This window comes from Pangasianodon hypophthalmus, chromosome 29 (genome assembly GCF_027358585.1).
Source record: "Pangasianodon hypophthalmus isolate fPanHyp1 chromosome 29, fPanHyp1.pri, whole genome shotgun sequence".
NCBI lineage: Eukaryota > Metazoa > Chordata > Actinopteri > Siluriformes > Pangasiidae > Pangasianodon > Pangasianodon hypophthalmus.
In genome coordinates, this window is record NC_069738.1 from 4,939,018 (window position 1) to 4,962,875 (window position 23,858).

General features: G+C 39.8%; 1 protein-coding gene across 1 annotated transcript; it reads right to left on the minus strand.

Annotated features, from left to right (window-relative positions):
* Positions 1–352: 352 nt before the first annotated feature.
* On the minus strand, positions 353–22,207 carry thbs3b (thrombospondin 3b). Its single transcript, XM_053231586.1, has 27 exons — positions 21,848–22,207; positions 19,539–19,745; positions 18,742–18,995; positions 15,724–15,826; positions 14,744–14,770; positions 14,086–14,168; positions 13,827–13,878; positions 13,509–13,657; positions 13,155–13,292; positions 12,464–12,538; positions 12,132–12,284; positions 11,235–11,345; positions 11,019–11,126; positions 10,674–10,833; positions 10,291–10,409; positions 9,376–9,428; positions 8,994–9,187; positions 8,023–8,201; positions 7,809–7,857; positions 7,373–7,569; positions 7,019–7,191; positions 5,499–5,638; positions 2,499–4,783; positions 1,542–1,744; positions 1,030–1,289; positions 709–796; positions 353–465 (listed from the first exon to the last, which is right to left on the minus strand). Exons 1-23 carry the CDS (start codon positions 21,933–21,935, stop codon positions 4,722–4,724), a joined length of 2,874 nt encoding a protein of 957 aa, XP_053087561.1. The 5' UTR covers positions 21,936–22,207; the 3' UTR covers positions 353–465; positions 709–796; positions 1,030–1,289; positions 1,542–1,744; positions 2,499–4,721.
* Positions 22,208–23,858: the final 1,651 nt, after the last annotated feature.

Consider the following 23,858-nt stretch of genomic DNA (forward strand, 5'->3'; position numbering starts at 1 on the left):
CAGCAAAGGAAATGGCTTTTTTTTTTATTGCACAGTTGTCATTGCCCATGCTTGTATGCTTTAAAAGTGGGAAATATACTAATATTTACTAATATTACAGCCTGACACTCAAGTGCTAGGTAGAGTGAAAAAGAGAGCAGATCAATCATAAATGTATAAATAACATGTTTGGTAACATTATGTATGTATATATATATATATATATATATATACACGTTTTGTAATTGCATAGCAGTGCTTTGGAGGTGGTGTTATAAACACTAATAATTTTATAATCTGTCAGACAAGTGCCACTTTTCATGTGTTTTTTTTTTTTATTTTATTTTATTAAGTTTGTAATTACATAAGCTTCTTGGACATTTTACAAACAAATAATAAGCAAGAAAAACTTTAACGATTCTGGTTTAAAGTGGTGCTTCCATGTTCACCAACGCAGATCATGTCCAATCTTATATATTGCGCTTCCTATAAACAAGAAAACGCAATCAAAATCATGTCTCTTTATAGATATTATATGAAATAGCAGGATATGGAGATCAGCATATCATTATCACTCTGCTGTCTGTGTCTTCCAATTGCCTACTGAGAGTATAAACATGCATCCGTTCATTAACCCGTGCAGTAACTGGGTTTATTCCACTTTAAACTGTAACAGAGGCACACCCTGAACTACAGCACACATCATGGCTATATCTGTAAATCTCTTACCCAGAAACAGCAGTAACGATCACAGTAATGAAGGCCAAGACCACAACAGAGCCCAAATACAGCAACCATGAACACACCTGACTGGAGCCTGTACAGAGAAATGAACGATATAAACAAACGAATCGCAAAATAAAATATTACACATGCATAATTATGCAGAAACATCCAGTTTGAGTGCGGAATCAACACCTCAAGATTAGCAGTATTAAAGTAACTCATAAGATTACATAAGTAACTCAAAAAATTTCATTATTGCTAACACTACTAGGATGATTTGTAATCGCCTTGCTTAAGAGATTTAGAGACACGTCTGCCGTCCACCTCGACCACACACTCCACATTCTGAGCCTCCATCCAGTTCTCTGAGGGAATGCTGATATGAGCGCGTGTGTATTCTACAGCCGAGTCGTTGGTGTGTGTCCAGCCCGACTCCGTCCACCCGGTCATCTCTGATTCACCTATGACCCAGGAAACACTCACTTCAGATGGGACGACCCCCATCACCACACACTGCAGAGAGACGGAGGGTCCGACACTCACATCCGGGACGTAGGGAGTTATGATGGGACGAGGATGGCGCTCTGCAAAAGAGTGATGGAGCAAAAACAGCATGATTTACTCACTGAGTGTGTTAAGCATCTATAAAGGATTTTATTACATTACATTACACAATACACACATAACAGTAATACAACTTACTACTGTACACAACAGAGTCACTAGAATGAACTACACTGTACAGTATAATTGTCTGTTGATTGTGGAAATTTGGACCCAACTGATTTGTGTATACAAACATTAACAATTTTCTTTTACCTGAACACCCACTCTACCTGTAATGATGACGGTGGAGCCGTTGCCCATGTAGGAGATCACACTGTGTTTTACAGAGCAGTAGTAAATCCCCGAATCAGCCGTGCTCGTGTTATAGATGAATCCTGTACACGGTCTCTGTCCCAGATCAGTGTGAACGGCGGTGGTCACGTTCATCTCTCTGGTTCGTGGCTGCACTTTAAACCAGGAGATTGAATCACATCTGGAGAGGAGTTTTTTAACATGACAGAAGAATTTGTCATTTGCATTTTCTGTGTAACATCACAAGCTCTGTCTTTTTGTATTTTTTCCTCTCTCAAAGAGCCAGACAGTCAGAGAGAGAGAAAATGATTGTTTATAGCTACTCTGACAGAAACTAGCTTCATTTGGTGGACGTTCAACATCAGATGTAATTATTGTAACAGGGACGTCACCCCATGCAGGTTTGAACCCTAGTCTCTAAGGATCAGAAGCAAGAACTCACCCCAGGGAGCCACCCACAGAGACTGGGAGGAAATTAAATGCAGAACAAGCCAAAAGGTCTGATGGATTGAGAAGTATTTTTCTTCTTAAAAAAAAAAAAGATGTAAGCAGGCACAAATTTGGAGAAGAGGAATTCTTTTTATTGAAGCTTCATGTGCATACACAGGCCCAAAAAAAAAAAACAAAAAAATAAAAAAACCAAAGAGCCTTTTCTCAAAACATCATACCTATGTTTCTAACCCACAGTCAGCACAAAGATAAAACTGTCTCTCGGGCCCTGGAAACACACTCCTGTACACACTACATGTCCAGTGAACATGCTCCAGTCAGCCTGAAAATTCAATTCCATACTCTAAATGATAACATCTAATGGTAAGAAACTCTATAATGAAAACCCTTAATTAATCTTCAAGGTCCAAGGACTTACTAAAAGTTCAGACTCACTAAAACTCTGACCTGAGAATAATATTTTATTCATATATATGTACACATACTTAGACTGAGAGCTATAGGGAGCTCAAAAGTGGGCTAGAGAAGCCAGAGAAATGACAAAGCTCTACCCAGGACATTACCGGCTGAGACTTGAGCCACCAGCACATAGCAAGGCCAACTCAAGACTTACGCACGGGTGAGTGAAGAGCTCTCCTTAAATCCACCCAGCCACAGGTGGAGCTGATTGCCAATGATTATAATTAAGACTGAGTTCTCTGCCTCCCTCTGACTGCTGAAGCTGGTCTAATGTTTCTGGCGGCTCTCTGTCTCCCTCTGGTGATAGCACAAGGCAGAGCCGGCTGTATTCTTACAACCATTAATAGGAAAAAAAATCATTCTTTAATAAATAATATATCGTAATGGCAAATTGCTGTAGTATAAGAGGAATAAAACACTTCGGGACATGTTGTTTTCTTTTGCTTTGAGCTGAATCATGCCACTCCATCGTTGATTATTTTCCTATAATAGAATGACCCCCCCAGTGTTTTATTCCTTACACATCTCACACTATGAACTTAGTCAAGCCTGAAATAGGATTTTTTTACTTTTATTTATAAACAGTGTTGTTAATTACAGTTGAACAAATCCATGACACGAGTGTATGCTGTGTTAGTTACAGTGTTACATACAGTACAGATATCTCTCTCTCGCGCACACACACACACACACACACACACACACACACACACACTGAGGAGGAAGTGGACTTAGCACCATAATAATAAGCAAACACTGGAGTGTAAAGTCGAATGAATCAATACGTTTCTGTTAAAAATCCAGCTGTAACAGTGAAATAGCTCTAGACTGTATTATACTCAAGCACTGACACTGGCCCTGCACCTTATTTAACATTTTTAATTCAATTATAAAACATATTTATTTAGTTCAGGGAAACTTGAGGACTAGTCAAATAGCCCCAAAAAACAGAAAGAAGAAAAAAAGAAAAATTTTTGCTCATTTGAGTATTATGTGACAGACAGGATTTATTGTGTTATAAAATGTAAAACCCTATCATATTTTAATATGCAAATCCTGCTCTTTCATTGGTTTAGCAGGGGAAGAGGGTGGGGCACGTAGAGCTGAGGGCATTTCTAGTTTGCAAATTCTCTAAAATTCTCTAATACAGATACGTAGTAATAGACAATCATTTGTTTAGAAAAAAAAAAAAAAAAAAAAGGAAAACACTGTCCAGACGCACAGAGACATGCACGTTCACACACACACATACACACACACACACACAGCACTAGCATGCACACACACACACACACGCACACAGCACTAGCACACACACACACATGGCACTAGCACTCACACATACACACACACACAGGGCACTAGCACACACACATACACACACAGCACTAACACGCACACAGCACTAGCATGCACACACATGCACACACAGCACTAGCACACACATGGCACTAGCACTCACACATACACACACACACACAGGGCACTAGCACACACACATACACACACAGCACTAGCATGCACACACATGCACACACAGCACTAGCACACACACACATGGCACTAGCACTCACACATACACACACACACACAGGGCACTAGCACACACACATACACACACACACAGGGCACTAGCACACACACATACACACACAGCACTAACACGCACACAGCACTAGCATGCACACACACGCACACAGCACTAGCACACACACACATGGCACTAGCACTCACACATACACACACACACACAGGGCACTAGCACACACACATACACACACAGCACTAACACGCACACAGCACTAGCATGCACACACATGCACACACAGCACTAGCACACACACACATGGCACTAGCACTCACACATACACACACACACACAGGGCACTAGCACACACACATACACACACAGCACTAACACGCACACAGCACTAGCATGCACACACATGCACACACAGCACTAGCACACACACACATGGCACTAGCACTCACACATACACACACACACATGGCACTAGCACTCACACATACACACACAGCACTAACACGCACACAGCACTAGCATGCACACACACGCACACAGCACTAGCACACACACACATGGCACTAGCACTCACACATACACACACACACACATGGCACTAGCACACACACATATACACACACAGCACTAGCACACACACACGCACACTGCAGACTGTGGTAACTTCAGGTTGTATGATGCAGTGATTAAAGACGTGGGCGCTCGTCTACGCTCCCGTGCTGAGGTTCATCTGTTTGTGGTGGAGGTAAAAATCATCTGGGATTGTATCTGATGAGAACACACACACACACACACACACACACGACATGTTCACTGACAAGCATCTCACCGACCCACTGGCCAGTCCATGACTTTGGATTTTATGGCAACAACTCAAACTCGAACATTTTTATTAAAATTTCAGATTTCACATCAAGTCATGTTTATTAATACAAATGTTTCATATTATATAGAGTATTTCAGTGAAAAGAAATTTCGGCCTGAATATTATACAGCTTTCTAGCTTTGCTATAATCCTTAGTCTTGTTAATCCTCAGCTAACATTTTTTTCTTACTAAAATATATGCGATTCTCACGTTTGAGACGAGTGGTCAGTGAGTTCCCTATTAACTACATTCACCTCATAGGTTCAGCACAACTTTCACACACAATTTGACCACAAAAAAACACTGGTATGAAGTGACACCAAAGTGTGTGCTGAGGAAGAAAAGTAAATCAGCTTGGAGATGAAGCTATGACTGTTTTTAGCTCTGTGACATCCTTTGTTCCATTTTTATAGATCATACAGAAACATCAACAAATCTGTTTGTGACACGTTTACGGCTCTATAAAGGTGTATGAGGTGTATGGGTTTATAAGCTTCCTTGTTAACTACATTAGTAGCTCCAGCTCACACTAAGCTACACTGTAGTTATCCATTAAACAAAAATGTTCGCTATATTTATGCGACTTATACAACGCAGCTTCAGAATGAGGAACTCACCGTTACAGCGGTAGCCCAGATTAGACCAGATAATGTTCTCCTGTGAGAAGCAGAAAACACCCAGGCGTCCTCCTTTCATCAAGGTGTCAATCACCACGCCGGAGTCAGCGACCAGAGCAGTGCCTTCATACAGACGCACTCTGAGAACACACACACACACACACACACACACATGCACTAAATCCCACAAACTCTACCTGATCTAATAAAGTGACAAAGGCACGTTAGCAGTAGTGTGCCTGGATCTTACTAACACAGTTTGATGAAAAACAACACTGCTGGATCAAACTAACTTGTAAAAACAGCTGGATTATATAAAGACAGCTTGATCTTACTTGGAGGAATAAATAAAAATCCACCTGACTGCATGAAGTTCAAGCCCCTGCATAAGACGAGTCTGAACATGAGTAACTTTCCCAGCGTTAACACTGCTGTAACGTTTAAACTGAAGTTACCGACTTGCTGCCTCTGAATACCAGGACATGTAAAAAATCGTGACAAATTTTGAAAGCATCAGGCATTTATCAGTGTATTTTCCCCTACGGTTTCTTTGTCTTTTTGTCATAAAGGGGAGCACGTTAGACCATCAGGCAAAAACACCCGGTCACCCACAGAACAGGATTCATCACAACATAAAAACTCTCTCACAATCCCCAAACCATCACAGATCAGAGAAGAAACTGGACTCATCACATCTCACTGGACATGTTTACTGGATTTGTTTATTTGATTTGTTTATTTGATTTGTTTATTGGAGTTGCTTATTGATTAGTTTATTCAATTTGTTTGTTGGTCTTCTTTATTTAATTTCTTTATTGGATGTTTATTGATTTGTTTATTTAATTTGTTTATTGGAGTTGCTTATTGATTAGTTTATTTAATTTGTTTGTTGGACTTGTTTATTTGATTTGTTTGTTGGACTTGTTTATTTAATTGGTTTGTTGGGCTTGTTTATTTTATTTGTTTGTTGGACTTGTTTATTGATTTGTTTGTTGGACTTGTTTATTTAATTTGTTTGTTGGGCTTGTTTATTTTATTTGTTTATTTTATTTGTTTGTTGTATGTTTTTATTTGATTTGTTTATTTGATTTGTTTATTCGATTTGTTTATTTGAATTGCATATTGGAGTTGCTTATTGATTAGTTTATTTAATTTGTTTGTTGGACTTCTTTATTTAATTTCTTTTTTTTTGTTTGTTGGACGTTTTTATTTGATTTGTTTATTGGGCTTGTTTATTTGATTTATCTGTTGAACTTGTTAGTTGGGTTTGTTTATTTGATTTGTTTATTTAGGTTTGTTTGTTGGAGTTGCTTATTGATGACTTGTTTATTTGACTTGTTTATTTGATTTGTTTATACAATGTGTTTGTTGGACTTGCTTATCGGCTTGACTCACACTACATATGTAGATTGTTTAACTTGTTTAAAAACCATTATCTTTCTGGAGTGAGAAGAATAAAGATCAACTCATTCACTCTCACACATTTAGAAATCAGAGAATTCTAGAGAATTGATTCCTACCTGATGTAGCCGACCTGTGGCCGATGGCTGAGGCTCCAGCGGTACGACGTTTTATCCTTCCATCCCACATTCCTGGGATCCTTCCAGAGCAGCGTCACCTCTCCGTTTGTGCTGCCGGTGTGCCACAGTGCGTTACGCAGATACTCACCCGGACCTGTGCGAGACTTCACTGCCTGGGTGACAGACCCGGGGAGAGATATTAAAAATACGCTTAACATTTAACATTATCTTTTCAGTATATAGTGTCCCCCGGGGTGACTTACTTCCTGGAAAATATTAGATATGCTTCTTGTATATGCTTTCAGATTAGTGGTGCCATCCTTAGTAATAACCGACTGCTGTTTAAATAATCACCTTTAGCTGCAGACCAGGTTCAGCCAGTGCTGTGAAGGGCAGGTTTTGCCAGTACGTCTGCTCCGTCTGCTTCCACATCACCACGTAGAAGCTGGACGAGTCCTGGTAGGCGAAGATGAAGCCCACGTAGTCATCATCGGACATCGTGTTCACGTGGAATGTGCCCTCAAAATCAACGCCATTGAACGCTGTGTAGCCTGGAGGAAGATGAGGAGATGGTGATGAAGAATCGATCAGTGCGATCAGTCGACCTGAGCTATAATAAAGGAACTACTTATTATCCAGCCATGTTGGTATAAACTGTAAAGAGAAGCCATGAGGTCAAACGGGACACAACAATGCAAAGTGGTGAACAGAACATCATATTTAATGCGTAGACAAATACCGTATAATCATATATATATATAAAGTAAAAAAGAGTGGAGAGGAGACTTACCCACAGCCAAACCAGGGTCACTGTTCATGGTCTGTATGATCTCCATCCCCTACAGTCACATAAACATGAACACTTTTCTGTAGTTAAACAGATTAACACTAGATCAATCAGGAAGTATATAACAAGCAAACTTACCCAAAAACAAGCTGACTGGCTTTTCACCTCCGTACTTTCTTTCTATAAAGCATTCACTGTGGTCTAGCCATGAGCTCACCTGGTTGAGCACCACCCAGTTGGGGTCGATCTGGGAAGCCCCGTGCGGGTCCAGGATGACCGTCTGGAAGGCTCGGAAGTCCGTCATGGTGATGTCAGCGTTTTCAGGACAGGCGTCCATCTCGTCACTCACTTTATCATTATCAAAGTCACTCTCACACACATCACCCACTCCGTCAGCTGAGGAGAGGAAGAGAGGAGGAAAAAAGAATGCAGGATATTTAGCTCAATTTACTGAGGAAAAACATAATAACATTGACGTTGTTCTTTCTTTCTTTCTTTCTTGTTTGACTTTCTTCTTTCTTTCTTTAATTGTCTTTTTTTCTTTCTTTCATATATTTCTTTCATGTATGTGTGTGTTGTGAGTGTGCGTGCTGTGAGATGTGTGTGTGTTGTGAGATGTGTGTGTATGTGTGCTGTAAGTTGTGTGTGTGTGCTTTGAGATGTGTGTGTGTGTATGTTGTGAGATGTGTGTGTGAGTGTGTGTCTGTGTCGTGAGATGTGTGCATGTGTGCTGTGAGATGTGTGTGTGTGTTGTGAGGTGTGTGTGTGTGTGCTGTGAGATGTGTATGTGCAAGTGTGTGTGTTGTGGGATGTGTGTGTATATGTGTGTTGTGAGATGTGTGTGTGTGTGTGTGTTGTGAGATGTGTGTGTGTGAGTGTGTGTTGTGAGATGTGTGTGTGTTTTGTGTGCTGTTAGATGTGTGTGTGCTGTGAGATGTGTGTGTGTTGTGTGTGTGTGTTGTGAGATGTGTGTATATGTGTGTTGTAAGTTGTGTGTGTTTTTTTTTTGTGTAGTGAGATGTGTGCGTGTGTGCTGTGAGATGTGGATGTGCAAGTGTGTATGTTGTGAGATGTGTGTATATGTGTGTGTGTTTTGTGTGCTGTTAGATGTGTGTGTGTGTGTGTGTGCTGTGAGATGTGTGTGTGTGAGTGTGTGTGTTGTGAGATGTGTGTGTGTGTTGTGCGTACCATCTGAATCTTTCTGGTTAGGATTTGGGATGAGTCTGCAGTTATCAGGACCGGGATAAGAAACGTCTGGAACTCCATCGTTGTCATCGTCGTCGTCACAATCATCTCCGATGCCGTCGTTATCTGAGTCCACCTGAGAGCTGTTGGGGATTTCAGGACAGTTGTCCCTCGTGTCCTGGAGACCGTCGCCATCTCTACACACACATTACGCATTGTGTTATACGGTTACATGCATTACACTTAAGCACATCAACTGTTGGAGCTAACTACGCACTTGTCCTAGTTTCAGTGATGGAATATTTCACTAGTTACCGCATCACATACTTTAAAAAGAACTTAAAATAAACATGGACTTTAAGTCGTGAAAGAGCAGGAAACTCACGTGTCCTGGTTCGTATCGCAGACGTCTCCCACCAAGTCGTTATCAATATCCGACTACAAACAGACAAAGTGTCACAGACTGGTTTTTTCTTCTCCTGACATCCATGAATTATTGAAGAGAAAATTACACAATATGTATATTTTATAAGAAATAAAACACTTGGAGGCATGCTGTTATAGGAAAATAATCAACAATGACATGGTGTGATGAAGCGGAGTTACTGTTACCACCCCTAAGTGATTCATTTCCAATAACAGCACATCCCGAAGTCTTTATTCCTCTTATACCGAAATCCGCCAACAATTTGTTTATATGTTGTGGAACGTCCGTGATGGACTTGTTGACCAGTTAATAAGAAAAACAACACAACTTGTTATGTTACTGAGGACTCGGAAACTCATCTGTCCTGAAGAATTTCCCGCGTCGGAAAACGTACTGACTGTTACAAAGTGCTGACAGCGGAGACTCCTTTCATAAATATTAAATAAACATCTTCTTTCAGAAAGCATGTGTATGTTATTCTTTGTTAAATAACAACACTTTTATTAATCCTTAGGTTATCTTAGCGTCCGCTATACAAGTCCCTGTGTAAGTTGTTGCCATAGAAACAGTAACGTATTAGAACGGGTGCATTAATATAAACCTGTGATCATATAAACCAGCTGCACTACTGTCAGAGCTGCTGTTATAGGAAATGAATCGACATCTTCTGACCAATCAGAATCCAGAATTCAACAGCACTACAAAGCGTCTCTTTTATAATGCAGCTACATTTTAATTTAATTTACTGAAATCAGTTGTTTGGATTTGTTATATGTCTATTTAATGGTGTTTTTATGGTGGGACCGGTGCTACAGTTTTTTGATTTCTGGAGTATATATGAGTTTATATGAGTTTATATGAGTAGACACACACCTGAGTGGGGTCGTTGACCTCAGGACAGCTGTCACATGCGTCTCCCACTCCGTCTCCATCCCGGTCTGTCTGCATGGCATTGGGGATTTTCGGGCAGTTATCCAGCATGTTGGGGATTCCTGCAGAAAAATCACAAGGATGATAAAAGAGCTTTGTAAAGACGAACCACACACCCAATAAGATGGTTCTTTAGAAATAAAGGGTACTAAATAAAGGGTGTAAATACTATGCAGGCATCTGTACTCGCTGTAAAGGGGAAGGTGACAAGGGTTCGATGGGAACAGTATTAGAATACGGTACTGCTATTTCCAAGCAGCTTTCATAAGCGTTATGGCATAACAGCTAGTCATGCTGGTCAGTGTGTCACGGGGTGTGATGCATACCGTCTCCATCGATGTCGCTATCACAGCTGTCTCCCACACCGTTACCGTCCGTGTCCAGCTGATCTCCATTAGGGACGTTTGGACAGTTATCACACGCATCGCCGTATGAGTCTGTGTCTGAGTTCTGCTGGTCTTTATTGGGCACTAGACGGCAATTATCCTGCAAAAATACAGTTCAAGTCAGTAATAATTAAAACTTTGATTTCTACGACATTATATCAGCTTCAATTACACCACAGCACTGTTGATCTTTTTTTTTAGAACTGAGACAAATGCATTTTATGATGTAAAAATACTTATTAGCAACATTAACCCTGCAACTCTGTTTAACATTTATAAAATGACCTCCACGTTCTTTATTCCATCTCCATCTGCGTCTTCATCACACTGATCTCCGACACCATCACCATCCGTGTCCTCCTGACCAGAGTTCGGCGTGGAGCCACAGTTATCCTGTAAGAGTGCGTTCATAAACCAGAAACACAGAAATAGATTTCAAAAGGAAATAAGAAATAAACACAAGGTGAAAAAAAATCTGAAGATGAACAAACATGGACGAACCACTCTGCAGTGTTTATCGTTATCAATGCAGGGAAGTGCTTCATCTGGATAGCCATCGAGGTCAGAGTCGACGCCACAGATGTTCCCGTTCCCTGCAAATCCCACGTTACACTGAGGGAGAAATAAAGTACAGTTTGTGTATAAGATATAATAAACAGAAAGATGAAAATAAACTGTTGAGTTTAAAAATGTATTTTTATTTATAAAAATAAACTGTTTATAAAAAATAAATAAATCTAAATATTGCTAACAGAATATCTTGACTGAAGTAAATATTTCCCAGACTTTTTAATTTTGCAATCTTTCCTCAAAATGTAATGACTGACATTAAACATGCGGATGGAGAAAATATTCAATTAACAAGTAAAATTATCCTTGTATCATGTTTTACCTTCCGTTCCATCCACACACAGATATCACTGAATGAAAACACTGAGATCCACTCCATCATATTGCAGAAGAAATATATGTTAAGCTTTCATTCTGGTTATAAAAAAAAATATACCACAGAGCACCATTACAGTGAAACATGGTGGTGGGAGCATCATGTGGAGAGTTGCCTGTGGTCTCTTGGTTGCTTCTCTGACTAATGCCCTCTTTACCCGGTTGCTGACTTTTTTCCATTTTTTATAATGGATTTTAAGAATGGATTTTTACTGATTATTACTTTTCCAGAACTTCATCCCAGACTTGCTTCCAGGAACAGGTGTATTTACACTGTGATATACTTATGCTTATGAACACAACTGTACACCCACCATGAAACTTGTAGTCAGTATTCAGTATATAATATAAAAAGTAATACTGCAGTAAACAGATTTTAAGCAGCGTTTTTAAGCACAGTGTACACAGATGTGTTGAGGTTAGCAGTGTCTGACATGTGATACGAGTTCTCACCACACAGGAGAAGTCACTGCTGCGCTCCATCACACAGTGAGCATTGACGTCGCATGGATCGTAGCCGAGCAGAGCGCACGTTCTCCTGAGAAAACAGCCTGATGTCTGATTCCCCACAAAACCCGCTTTACACTGACCGCACTGAAACGAACCCTGAGAGAGACAAAAACAGAGATCTGAGTTTAGCACTGAAAAAAAAAACTGCATCATCATCATCACCCACTCCTCCAACAGCAGCTCAGGGTCTTATGACATGCTGTTATGTATAAAAATGTGCAAAAGGATGTCACAGAGCTAAAGACAGTTGTGGTATCTTATAAGCATGAGCTCACCGCTGTGTTGATGCAGATGGAGTTGGGGACGCAGGCGCCGGTCTGAGCCGCACACTCGTCTATGTCCACACACTCCTGTAACACACACACATGATCATGATCAGGGGATTGGCCACATGGCTGCTACAGGCTGGTAGCTGCAAGCTTTGAAATAAGGCTAATAACCATCAAGGTCAGAGTAAACGCAAGAGATAGTGCCATTATTCCCAATCTCACAAAACACTGAGAGAGAGAGAGAGAGAGAGAGAGAAAGAGAGAGAGATGGAGTAAGGTAGACAGTGAGAGAAAAGAGTGATGGAAGACAATGAGAGAGACAGACACAGACAGAGAGACAAACAGAGAGTGATAGACAAAGAAAAAAGAAAGAAAGAAAAAAATATATATATATATTAGCTAAACATAAAAGAGACAGACATATATAATATGTAAATATAGCGAGATGGAGTGAGAGAAGTATAGAGAGAAACAGAGATGGAGAGAGAATGAGAGAGGCACGTCTGACCCCACCACTGATGTCCCCTCTGACCTCACCTGTGACCTCACCTGCGACCTCACCTCTGCCCTCCCCTCTGACCTCACCGGTGACCTCACCTCTGACCTCATCTCTGATCTCCCCTCTGATCTCAATTTCCTGGTCATGATGAACTGACTTCTCTCTTCTCACATTAAAGGAGAGACAGAAAGGTCAGACCTGTCTGTGGTTCTGGGCGAACTCCATGCCGACTCCGCTCAGCTCGGGCCCGGAGAACCCCGGAGGACACGGCTCACAGCGGAACCCCTTAACACTGTTCACACACATGTGAGGAGAGAAACACGGCTGTGCTGCACACTGAGGAAGAGAGAGAGAGAGAGAGAGAGAGAGAGAGAGAGAGACATGGAGAGAGAGACATGGAGAGAGAGACATGGAGAGAGTCAGAGAGAGAGAGAGAGAAAAAACTGAAATGCACAATAATGCTCTAAAAGCTCAAGATTTAAAACTGAATATTTAATGTGTGTTTGTGTGTGTGTGTGTGTGTGTGTGTGTGTGTGTGTGGGTTAGGAGAACCTCGTTGATGTCCTGGCAGTGTGTGCCGTTGCCTGTTGTGCCTGCGGGACACGAGCCGCACCGATACCCCGGAAACTCCAACACATCCACACACGCAACCCCGTCATAACACGGGTTAGACTGACAACCAGACTGAGGCTCATGGAAACCTGAGAGAGAGAGAGAGAGAGAGAGGGAGAGAGAGAGAGAGAGAGGTTACACATGTTCTAGTTACACTGATTTCCTGAGTTGATTTAAAGTGTCATTACTGTTCCCCTTATATTAAAATAAATCCTTTCTATGCTTTGTAGGTGATAGCGGTAGGTCTCCAGCACTCACCACACACTTGGCACTCCAGGATGGTGTTCCTGATTAAAGACATCTCCTTGGTCTGAAATAAAAAGCAACGAAGCACAACATTGTTACACAATTATTACATCTGAAATTATTTCACTGAACAACTGAGAAAAGAAAACAAATATTTAAAAATATTTAAGATTTTCAAGAAAACATTTTTAATATTCCATTTTTTCTGATTATTCATCGGTCTTGCTTTCCTGCCCGTGTGTGTGTGTGTGTGTGTGTGTTTTGAGCTCACCATCTCCCTGATGTCCTCTCTCAGGTTGCCCATAATCTGATTAAATATAATCAGCTGACCAATCAGAGCCTTAGTGTGATCACCTGAGGAGAGACAACAGAGAAGAGGAGAGAGGAGAAGTGAGGAGAAGAGGAGAGAAAAAAAGAGAAGAGTAGAGGAGAGAAAAGAAAAAGAGAAGAAGAAAAGAAGAAAGTGAAAGAGAAAAGACAATAAAATAAATAAAAGAAGAGATGAGAGGAGAAATGAATAACAGTTGTAATAACAGGCGTAATAACAGCTGTAATAACAGGTACATTAACAGCTGTAATAACAGCTGTAATAACAGCTGTAATAACAGGTACATTAACAGCTGTAATAACAGGTGTAATAACACGTGTAATAACATGTAATAACAGGTGTAATAACAGGTGTAATAACATGTGTAATAACATGTAATAACAGGTGTAATAACATGTGTAATAACAGTTGTAATAACAGGTGTAATAACATGTACTAACAGCTGTAATAACAGTTGTATATTAAGCGGTGTAATAAGAGATGTAATAACAGGTGTAATAAGAGGTCTAACAACAAGTGAAATAACAGGTGTAATAAGAGATGTAATAACAGGTGTAATAACAGGGGTTATAAGAGGTGTAATAACAGTGTTGTCACTCACCCAGCATGGCGTTAACGTCACTGCCCACTGCAACACACAACCATCACTAAATCAGACTTTTTACTTCAGAGTTATTACACCACACGCTGAAGACGAACTTGAACTGAACTTAACAAGCGAAGGAAAAGCAATAGTGATGATGTGGATGAAATGAAATGAAAGTCATTTACATTACATGGTTAAAGTGGTCCAAATCTGTGAAGTGGTGAAGCACCAGTAATAAAATCAACAACAGTATAAACTCTGTGTCCTTCTCAGCACTGAGTTTCTCTAAAGCAATGAAGCACATCAGTAAATGGTAGAGCAAAGCATCACACTGTATACAAACACACACACTCTCTCTCTCTCTCTCTCTCTCTCCCCAAGTGAAGATCATCTGAACTATCCAGTGATTTGGGGAAACTGGGCCCTGATGATGAACAGTCATCTCTAATGACGTAAGCGTGAACAGATGAAGCAGAAGGATCAGATCTGTGAAAATCATCAGAACTGAGCAGTAAGTAAGTGAGTAGTGAATCAGCAGTCGGGGAGTTTAGGACCTCGTGTCTCTCAGCCGTAAGTCACTTTGGATAAAAGCATTTGCCAAATGAATAAATAAACATAAATAAGGCTTGTAATGTGAATGTGAATGTAGCTTCAAGTCCATGGCTGCATTACTGGGGATGACCAGAAGATGGCAGCATCAACAAATCAGTACAGCATCAACAAATCAGTACATACACCTACAGGATATTCACTCGTTCAGCTTCAGTAAGGGAAGCTTACCCCCCCCCCCCCCCCCCCCCCCCCACACACACACACACTCTCACACACACACACACACACACGATCAGTTTAGCACAGCCATTTCACCTACTGCCATGTTTTTGCACTGTGTGAGGAAGACGGAGAACCCACATGAACATGGCTGTGTGTTGATTAGTGTTGTGCATGTGTGTGAACTGTTGTGTGTTTGTGCAGCATTATATATGTGTGTGTACCTGTGTTGTGTAGTGTTGAGTCTCCCTGCAGTGAGCAGTCAGTGAGGAGTCCAGCTTTAGGAAGAGAACCACCGAGAGCCAGCTTTAGAGACTCCACTGAACCCTACACACACACACACACACACAAGACCGTCAGCATGGTTATTAGCTAGCTGTGATACAGCATGAATGAAGGAGAACATATATAGAATTATTTTCCTGCCAAAAGTTCCGACAGTAATGAGTTTTTATAAATACCAAATCATGAATCAGATTTATGACCCACTTTCTCTGAATATAATCTGGATTTTTATAATTAGAAATCATAAAAACAGTGTGTGATTGTATCTGTAAGGAGACGTTTCTTTAACATACAGTTTATGGAAGGAGTCTCCAGTGTCAGCACTGTAGAAGGAGAGCTGTAACATCTTCAGGACAGAGGAGTTTACTCTTCATGGTTTTTCAGTAACATGAGAAGCTGCGTTTATCATATTAACTTCAAGAGAGAGAAAGAATCAGACGCTGGTGAGGGAACGACTCTTTATAGCTGCTATAACGTAAGTGAGAACAGGCACTAACTTGCTTCTCAGACATTCCACAACATTAAGTGTAACTATCAATGGATAAAAAAATGATGTGTCATTCATTAGTTAATAAAAACTGTAATAATAAATTCAGGATGGTACCAGCAACTCTGCTTCATCACACCACCCTGTCGTTGATGATTTTCCTATAACAGCACACCTCCAAGTGTTTTATTCCTTACTTATTTAGTAGGGACTATATGCGTCCCTACTACTAGAACACTGCACCTTATTTTGTCCTCATTAGTTTAGACTGAAATATCTCACTATTGTAAAGGTTCGAGGTGGGCGGGGTCAGGTGGATGGATGCATCGAGAGTGCCAAGGATGCAGAGGGAGGGGTATAAAAAACATCACTTCTGTTAAATTACAGGTGTAGTACAATGTTACAGTATGTTATAAACCCAGAAGGTGAGATTTTGTTGTTTCATGTACATTCTTAAAATAAACAGAATGCACTATATTAAGAAAAATCTGACAAAAAAACGAATACATTTGGGTCTTAAAAACTGATCGGTACAGCAGCAGGCACTCAAACTCCAGATTCAGGACATTTGTAAATTACTATAAATCATTACGTCTTCGTATTACGTATTCATGGAATAATACGTATTACGTATTCATGGAATAATGCAATTAATAATAATAATAATAATAATAATAATAATAATATGTACTTTACCTGAATATATCAACAAAAATACTCCTCAAAAGAGTTTCAGTGTAACAAAGCAATTTCAGAAACATGTCAATGAGCAGCGTTTATGTTTTTCCTTTCTGAAACTACAATCACACACACACACACACACACACACTACTGAATTTGGAAGATACCAATCAGCCTATGGCGCATGTCTTTGGACTGGAGGAAGCCCTGGAAGCACGGGAAGAACATGTAAACTCCACACACACACAGCAGAGGCAGGAACTGAATCCCCAAGCCTGGAGGTGCGAGGCAAGCAGGCTAACCACTAAGCCACCGTGCCACCCCGTGAACATAATAAATATAATAATCTAGAAAGTATAAATATAATAAAATCATTCCAAATAAAAAAAAAACCAGTCAAGTCTCTTTATATGTAAATATTCCCAGTAACAAAAATACATTTCTTTTCCAAATCCAATTCCAGTCTTTACCACTGGTTACAGGATCTGATATCTGATATGCCTTCTCTGTCATCTGATCCACCATTTCTTTAGCTTGTATAACGTTCAGAAAGGTCGTTTAGTAGCACAGTGGTGTTTGAACTGTTAAAAGGGGTCTCAAGTCTCCTAAACAGGTTATAAGGCCATTGTGCATCTGTGCTATCTGATCTGATTTCAATATAAACCAGAGAGGAAGATCAACAGACGGAGAGAGATAAGAGAACAAAGACCACACTGTGTCCATTCACTTCTTATCTCAGTCCTCTGTGTCTTCAGTCCCATCCGAGCAGGACGACATTTCCCACTGTCTCTACAGCCATGCTGTTCTCAATGCTCTGAGTCACTTTTAAGGGGAAAAAGAAAGAAAACAGTACTGAACCTTTTCCTCAGAAATGATAAATTAAAACAGAAACAGCTGCAGATAAGCCTATACAATTATCTCTTAACGTTTGTAAGAGTTTAATAAATAGCTACTCAGAGTTCAGAGTAAAAATATATAAACTTGTGTGTAGGCTGTGTGTAGGAAAATAATTAACGACAGGAGTGGAGTAACTGTTACCACCTAAACACTGACTATTTTCCAGTAACAATATTTTCCTGAAGTGTTTTATTCCTTTTATACCACAGCAATTACAATTTTTTATTTAATTAAAGAATGGCATGTTGTATGTTTTATCCATTTGTTGTTACATTTGATGCTGTGGAACATCAAAAAAAAAAAAAAAACAAGCTCGTTCCTGTAGGTCCTGACCTCACTTACATTATAAACAGTCTTTCCCTCCTGCTGCTCTTTTTTCACTCTATATATAAGTTAATAATACAAAAAAAAAAAAAAAGAAGCTTGCCATGGTCCTTTAAAAAAATAAACAAAGCAATAACTTCTGTTAAAATTACAGCTTTACCTCTGACTATTACAACCTGGACATTAGAGACTCCTTCCATAAACACTAAATAAACGTCACTTTACAGAAAACGTCACTGTATCAACGATTACACATGTTTAAAAGCGGTTTATGTGACGCGTCTGCCGTAAAGTACCCCGTGTGATGATAACGTATATGAACAAGCACATTAATATAAACCTGTGATGTGCATCCACACTACTGTCAGAGCTGCTGTTATAGAAAATTAATCAACACCTTCTGACCAATCAGAATCCAGAATTCAGCAGCACTGTGGTATAAACTGCACTATTCAGTTGGGGCACTCTGTTCCAATCTGTGCCTGATTCATATAATGTCACATGATCAAAATGCTGACCAATGAGAACAGGCAAATTTAAAGGCAATTTCTCAGTTTCAGACTCACACCTGCATTCTGGCGAAGTTCCTTTCTCCACTACGAACCTCCACAGACTCCACCTTTGAAGGCAGCTTGGCCAATGAGGGCAGCCCGTGGGCGGAGTCAGTCAGACGGCAGTTAATGTAGAGCTCAAAGCTGATGTGGCGCTTTCTGAGTCCGCCCACTCTGAGAATGAGTGACTGGCTCCGTCCATCAGAGAGGGCGGGGTTATGCAGATTGACTGAGTGGAGCTTCCCATCAGAGCGCAAATATTTTACTAACACTACAGAGGGAAGACAGACAGATGGACACAGTGAGACAAATATACAGACAGAAAGACAGACAGAAAGACAAAGGGACAGAGAGAGAAAGACAGACAGAGGACCATGCAGAGAGACAGACAGGCAGACAGAAGGACAGAATGAGAGACAGACAGAGGAACAGAGAGACAGGCAGACACAGACAGACAGACAGAAGGACACAGAGAGACAGACAGACATACAGACAGACAGATGGAGGGACACAAAAAGACAGAGAGACAGAAATAGGAACAGAAAGACACAGACAAACAGAAAGACAGAGGGACAGAGACAAACCAAGAGAGATAAACAGGCAAAGGGAGACAGAGAGAGAGAGACAGAAGGACACAGAGAGCAGAGAGACAAAGAAAGACAGACAGACAGAGGGACAGACAGTGACAGAGAGAGACAGACAGATAGATGTTCGTTCAGGTGTATGTAGATATGAAATAAAAGCGAGCAGGATGAGCTCAGCGTGAGTGTGTGTGTGTGTGTGTGTAAGACACTTTCAGGGAGACTCTCAGTACCTTTAGTGATCTTGCCGATGACGGTGATCTCCAGGTATTTCTTGCCGTCGTCTCTGCTGTAGATTCCGAACAGCACGCCGCCCATTTTAGGAGGGAGACGGAATGTAGAGGTCATGTACACTTCCTGCATTTTCTCCAAACCTCCCATCAAATCCTCCACCGCCGCCGCCATCCGAGCTCCGCCACTCAGCGCCAACGCATCAATCACTGCGGCCGAGAGGTGGAGCGAAACACCATCAGTACACTTACACCGTAATGTTCACAGCATTTCTACTGTAATCCTGTACATACACTGCCGTACAATAATAGCATACTGGACTGTATTTACTGCTTTACTACTCCAGATTTCTCTGCGTATGACGTTCAATGTGACGTTGCTAGATAAAGGCAAGAAAAGTAGCTCTTTTGATGCTAACACTGAAAAACCTGACCTGTGACAGCCGCTAACTTCTCACAGGAATAAGGAAAATACAGCACCAACCAAAAACCTAGCATCAGAATCATCACAAATATTACAATATACACATATTTAACGTGTTCGAGGGTGGAGTTTTCCTTTAATCCCTTTAATCATGGACCCTGGAGCTGCGAGACAGCAACATTACCTGCTCTTTAAGAGAGAGTTTTTCATCGTTATACTGAGTATCGGCAGCTAACTGGGCTTTTTTAATGTTTTAGAAGCATTTCGATGAGGCTTTTAACTTGCATGCTCAAATTTTTGGCTTTCCATACTGCTAAAGAAGAGAGGACAAAGTGCTAGGTGATTCAGTTTATTCTAGGATAAACTTAATGCCATTTCTACAACAGCAGAAAACAAAATGGCTGAAACAGGACAAGATACCTGATGTGAAGCAAGCATAAGGCTGGATTTTAGGTTTTATAAATCCATGCAAAACGTGGCAAGCTTTGAAAGACATGGGATTAGAAAGTAGCGTTAATAATGATCAAAGAATTGTTACACATTTAAGTTAAACATCAGTTCGTATTTATTATTTGTGACTCAGACAGATGCTAAAGCTTCTCACAGAAAAAGAGTTAGGGCTAGCCTACTCCCTCTTACACAGTGTCATCTTGTGTGATAGCAACAGCAAACACTGCACATTTAACTTAATCTTATTGCTTTGAATGATCACTTTCGTGCAGCGTTAAGCCAATAGTCTTTGTATAGGTCTATCTACATTCTGTAACACTGTATAAAACTAACTCAAAAATGGCACAGTCAAGTCAAGCCAAGTGTATTTATTATTTTGCACAATAGGTCTACATAAGTCTTAGTCACATGCAAAGAAATGCTGTGAAGCAAAGTAGCCTTAAAAATAATAAAATTAAATGTTTATACATACAAAAAAATACTATAAAGTGCAGTAAGCAGTAACAAACTAAACAAAGTCAATATTTGGTGTGACGACTCTTTGCTTTTTTAAAAAGAATCAGTAGTCTCAGGTACAGTGTGTGCCGTTTTATAAGGAAATGAGCTGTAAGTGTTACTGAGCATCTTAAAGGAGACTTTCGCCATCACATTTTTGCAGGAAAACTCATTTTCATTATATTTTTTTGTTTGAAAAATGATCGGTTATGTAATATGTTGCTTCCTTTCCTGATGTACAAACATTTTTCTGTAACACTTCTTCGTATTTTGTTGGAAAAGTGATGTTTGGACATCTAAAATGTTTTTGTACTGACACGATAATTCCTAAAATAAACATTTATAATAGGATTTGTACTTTAAAAAAAAAACACTTTTGCACAGTACTGTGTATAAAACGTGTAGGAGATATCCAAAACACACTCACACACTCCCAACACCTGAGCTTAAAGAAATGATCAAATATAGAACGTATAATAAGAATATATATTAAAAAAAACAGAGTAATATACAATATACAGTAAGGGGAATGAGACAGAATTAGTGTACACTAGACAAAATCAAGCATTAAAGTAAAGTGTAAAGTGATTAAGTGGCAAACAAAAAGATATTAAATGTTAATTAAATGTTGTTTTGATTTAATTTGGCACTATCTGCCTTGTAAGAGTTCACCAGACACCAGAGTTCATTCTACACTGTAAATCATTCATTAAGCATGAGATGATTAAATGCTATGAATTATTTTATAAATTATTTCTGCCACATGCCACAGATGTGTTAATTCAACATTATAAGACTATAATGCAACACTACAGGTGTTACTTCAACACCACTGCTTCCTCACTGTAACTGACCCAATTCAGCTGTACAGATGTGATGTAAAATGTGTGTAAAGGTGTGTGTAGTGAGTGCAGTAAGAGCAGCAGTGTGGAAATAAACCTACCTTTCATTTCAGATGAGTGTGTGTGAGGAAAAAACAGAGTCACGTGCAGAAAAAGCAGCACTTTAGAAAGTAAACTCACTCCCTCCATCCTCCTGCAGAACAGAAGTGTTTAATCAGTGAAGAAGCACTTTTAATCCTCGTTTCTTCAGGGCTTGCTGAGGTTTGAGAGTTTGAGCAGCACAGCTCAGTTTGCACCCAACAGCAATGTGGAAGGCCATAGGGGCCAAAAACACGGCAGATTCACACACCGCCAACTTTCCGCTTACTGTGAGTCTTCTGCAGAGAAATTAAGAAATGCACTAGTGAGTAGAGTGCTGTTAAGGGCTGGATGATGTGTTTCAGAATTTTTTTCACTCAACAGTCTCTCTCTCTCTCACACGCACCCACACACATCCTGTGTTACATAAAGGAGGGGGAGGAGTTTCAAAAGTCATTGCTGTATGAATCTCCGGGAGTCTCATGATTCATCAGAGTGTGATCACAAATCAGTAATTTATGCAGTATGACAGTATGAGGAGTGTGGCCTGCGATGGACTGCCACCCCGTCCAGATCATCCCCCGCCTTGTGCCCCAAGTCCCCTGGGATAGGCTCCAGGCTCCCCGTGACCCTGTGTAGGATAAGTGATACGGAAAATGGATGGATGGATGGATGGATGGATGCAGTATGACAGCCGGTGTGATCCCCTGGTTGGAATCAGGAGAATCAGCACGCATGCGAGATTTTTTCCATTCATGCTTATCATGGTAATCTTTTCAGCGTGACCATAAACACTTAAAACTTTAAAAGAAAGAAAGACTTCCCACACAAGAGCTCTAATCTAATCACAAGAGCTAATCATTTTGATTTGACAGCTTTACATTTAAAAATGGCACAACCGGAAATGTTTTAGGAACATGCGCACTAAAGTCGTCATTATTTTTCTCAGGGAAACAGTCTATAATATACATTACACTGTTGACATTTTTAATTAAACACACTTAGACACATAACCAGGATGAAGATGAGGAGTCTTGGATAGATGAACCACACGGCCAGGCTATTCACGGATTTTTTAAAATTCAGATTATTATGTCATTTCATATCAACACTGAAACATGCCACGTGCAGGTTGTTTTGTAGTCTGTGTTTTTACTTAATTCATTTTATTCGCTTATATTTTATTTATATGATCTAAGGCTTTATTTTTTTTAAATTTTCTTTTAAAAAAACGGGCTATAAATAGAGTTTACATAACCATCTGCTGGTAAATGCTTTAAAAAGCTTTTTTTTTTTTAAAAAAAAAAAAACACTTTTCTAATTCTATTGCATCTAAATTGTAAGTATGTGAGGATAAATTGGAGTGTGTCACATACATATGACACACTGACACTGGAGACTCCTTACAAAAATTCAAAATAAACCTCTCCTCACAGAAAACTTCACCATATCAGCAATTACACACGATTTTTTTATCCGTTTGTGCAGACTCCACCATATGAGTCCATGTGTAAGCTGTTACTATAGAAACAATAACGAGCGCATTAATATAAACCTGTGATTGCACTATGAGCTGCTGTTATAGAAAATTAATCAACGTCTTCTGAATCAGAAATGAGAATTCAACAGCGCTCAAAATAAACTACCAAGTGACTAAAAACAGTGGCGCATACACAAGATAAAAACTCAAGCAGCATACACAACACACGAAACTTGTCAAATTACTGAATATAACACTGCAGATTTGCTATATTTAACACATTATCCCCAAATATATTACCTAATATTTGCCACATGTGATAAATTACTGAATATAACACTGCAGATTTGCTATATTTAACACATTATCCCCAAATATATTACCTAATATTTGCCACATGTGATAAATTACTGAATATAACACTGCAGATTTGCTATATTTAACACATTATCCCCAAATATATTACCTAATATTTGCCACATGTGATAAATTACTGAATATAACACTGCAGATTTGCTATATTTAACACATTATCCCCAAATATATTACCTAAT

Bases quoted from the DNA above. Each gene is read 5' to 3' on its own strand.
- thbs3b (XM_053231586.1), bottom strand. From the start codon at position 21,935: ATGGAGGGAGTGAGTTTACTTTCTAAAGTGCTGCTTTTTCTGCACGTG. The intron at 10,410-10,673 runs GTATGCATCACA...ATTTTTCTGCAG, and splicing joins TAGCGACATCGATGGAGACG to GAATCCCCAACATGCTGGAT. The intron at 4,784-5,498 runs GTGAGTTCCTCA...TGTTCTCATCAG, and splicing joins TCTGGGCTACCGCTGTAACG to ATACAATCCCAGATGATTTT.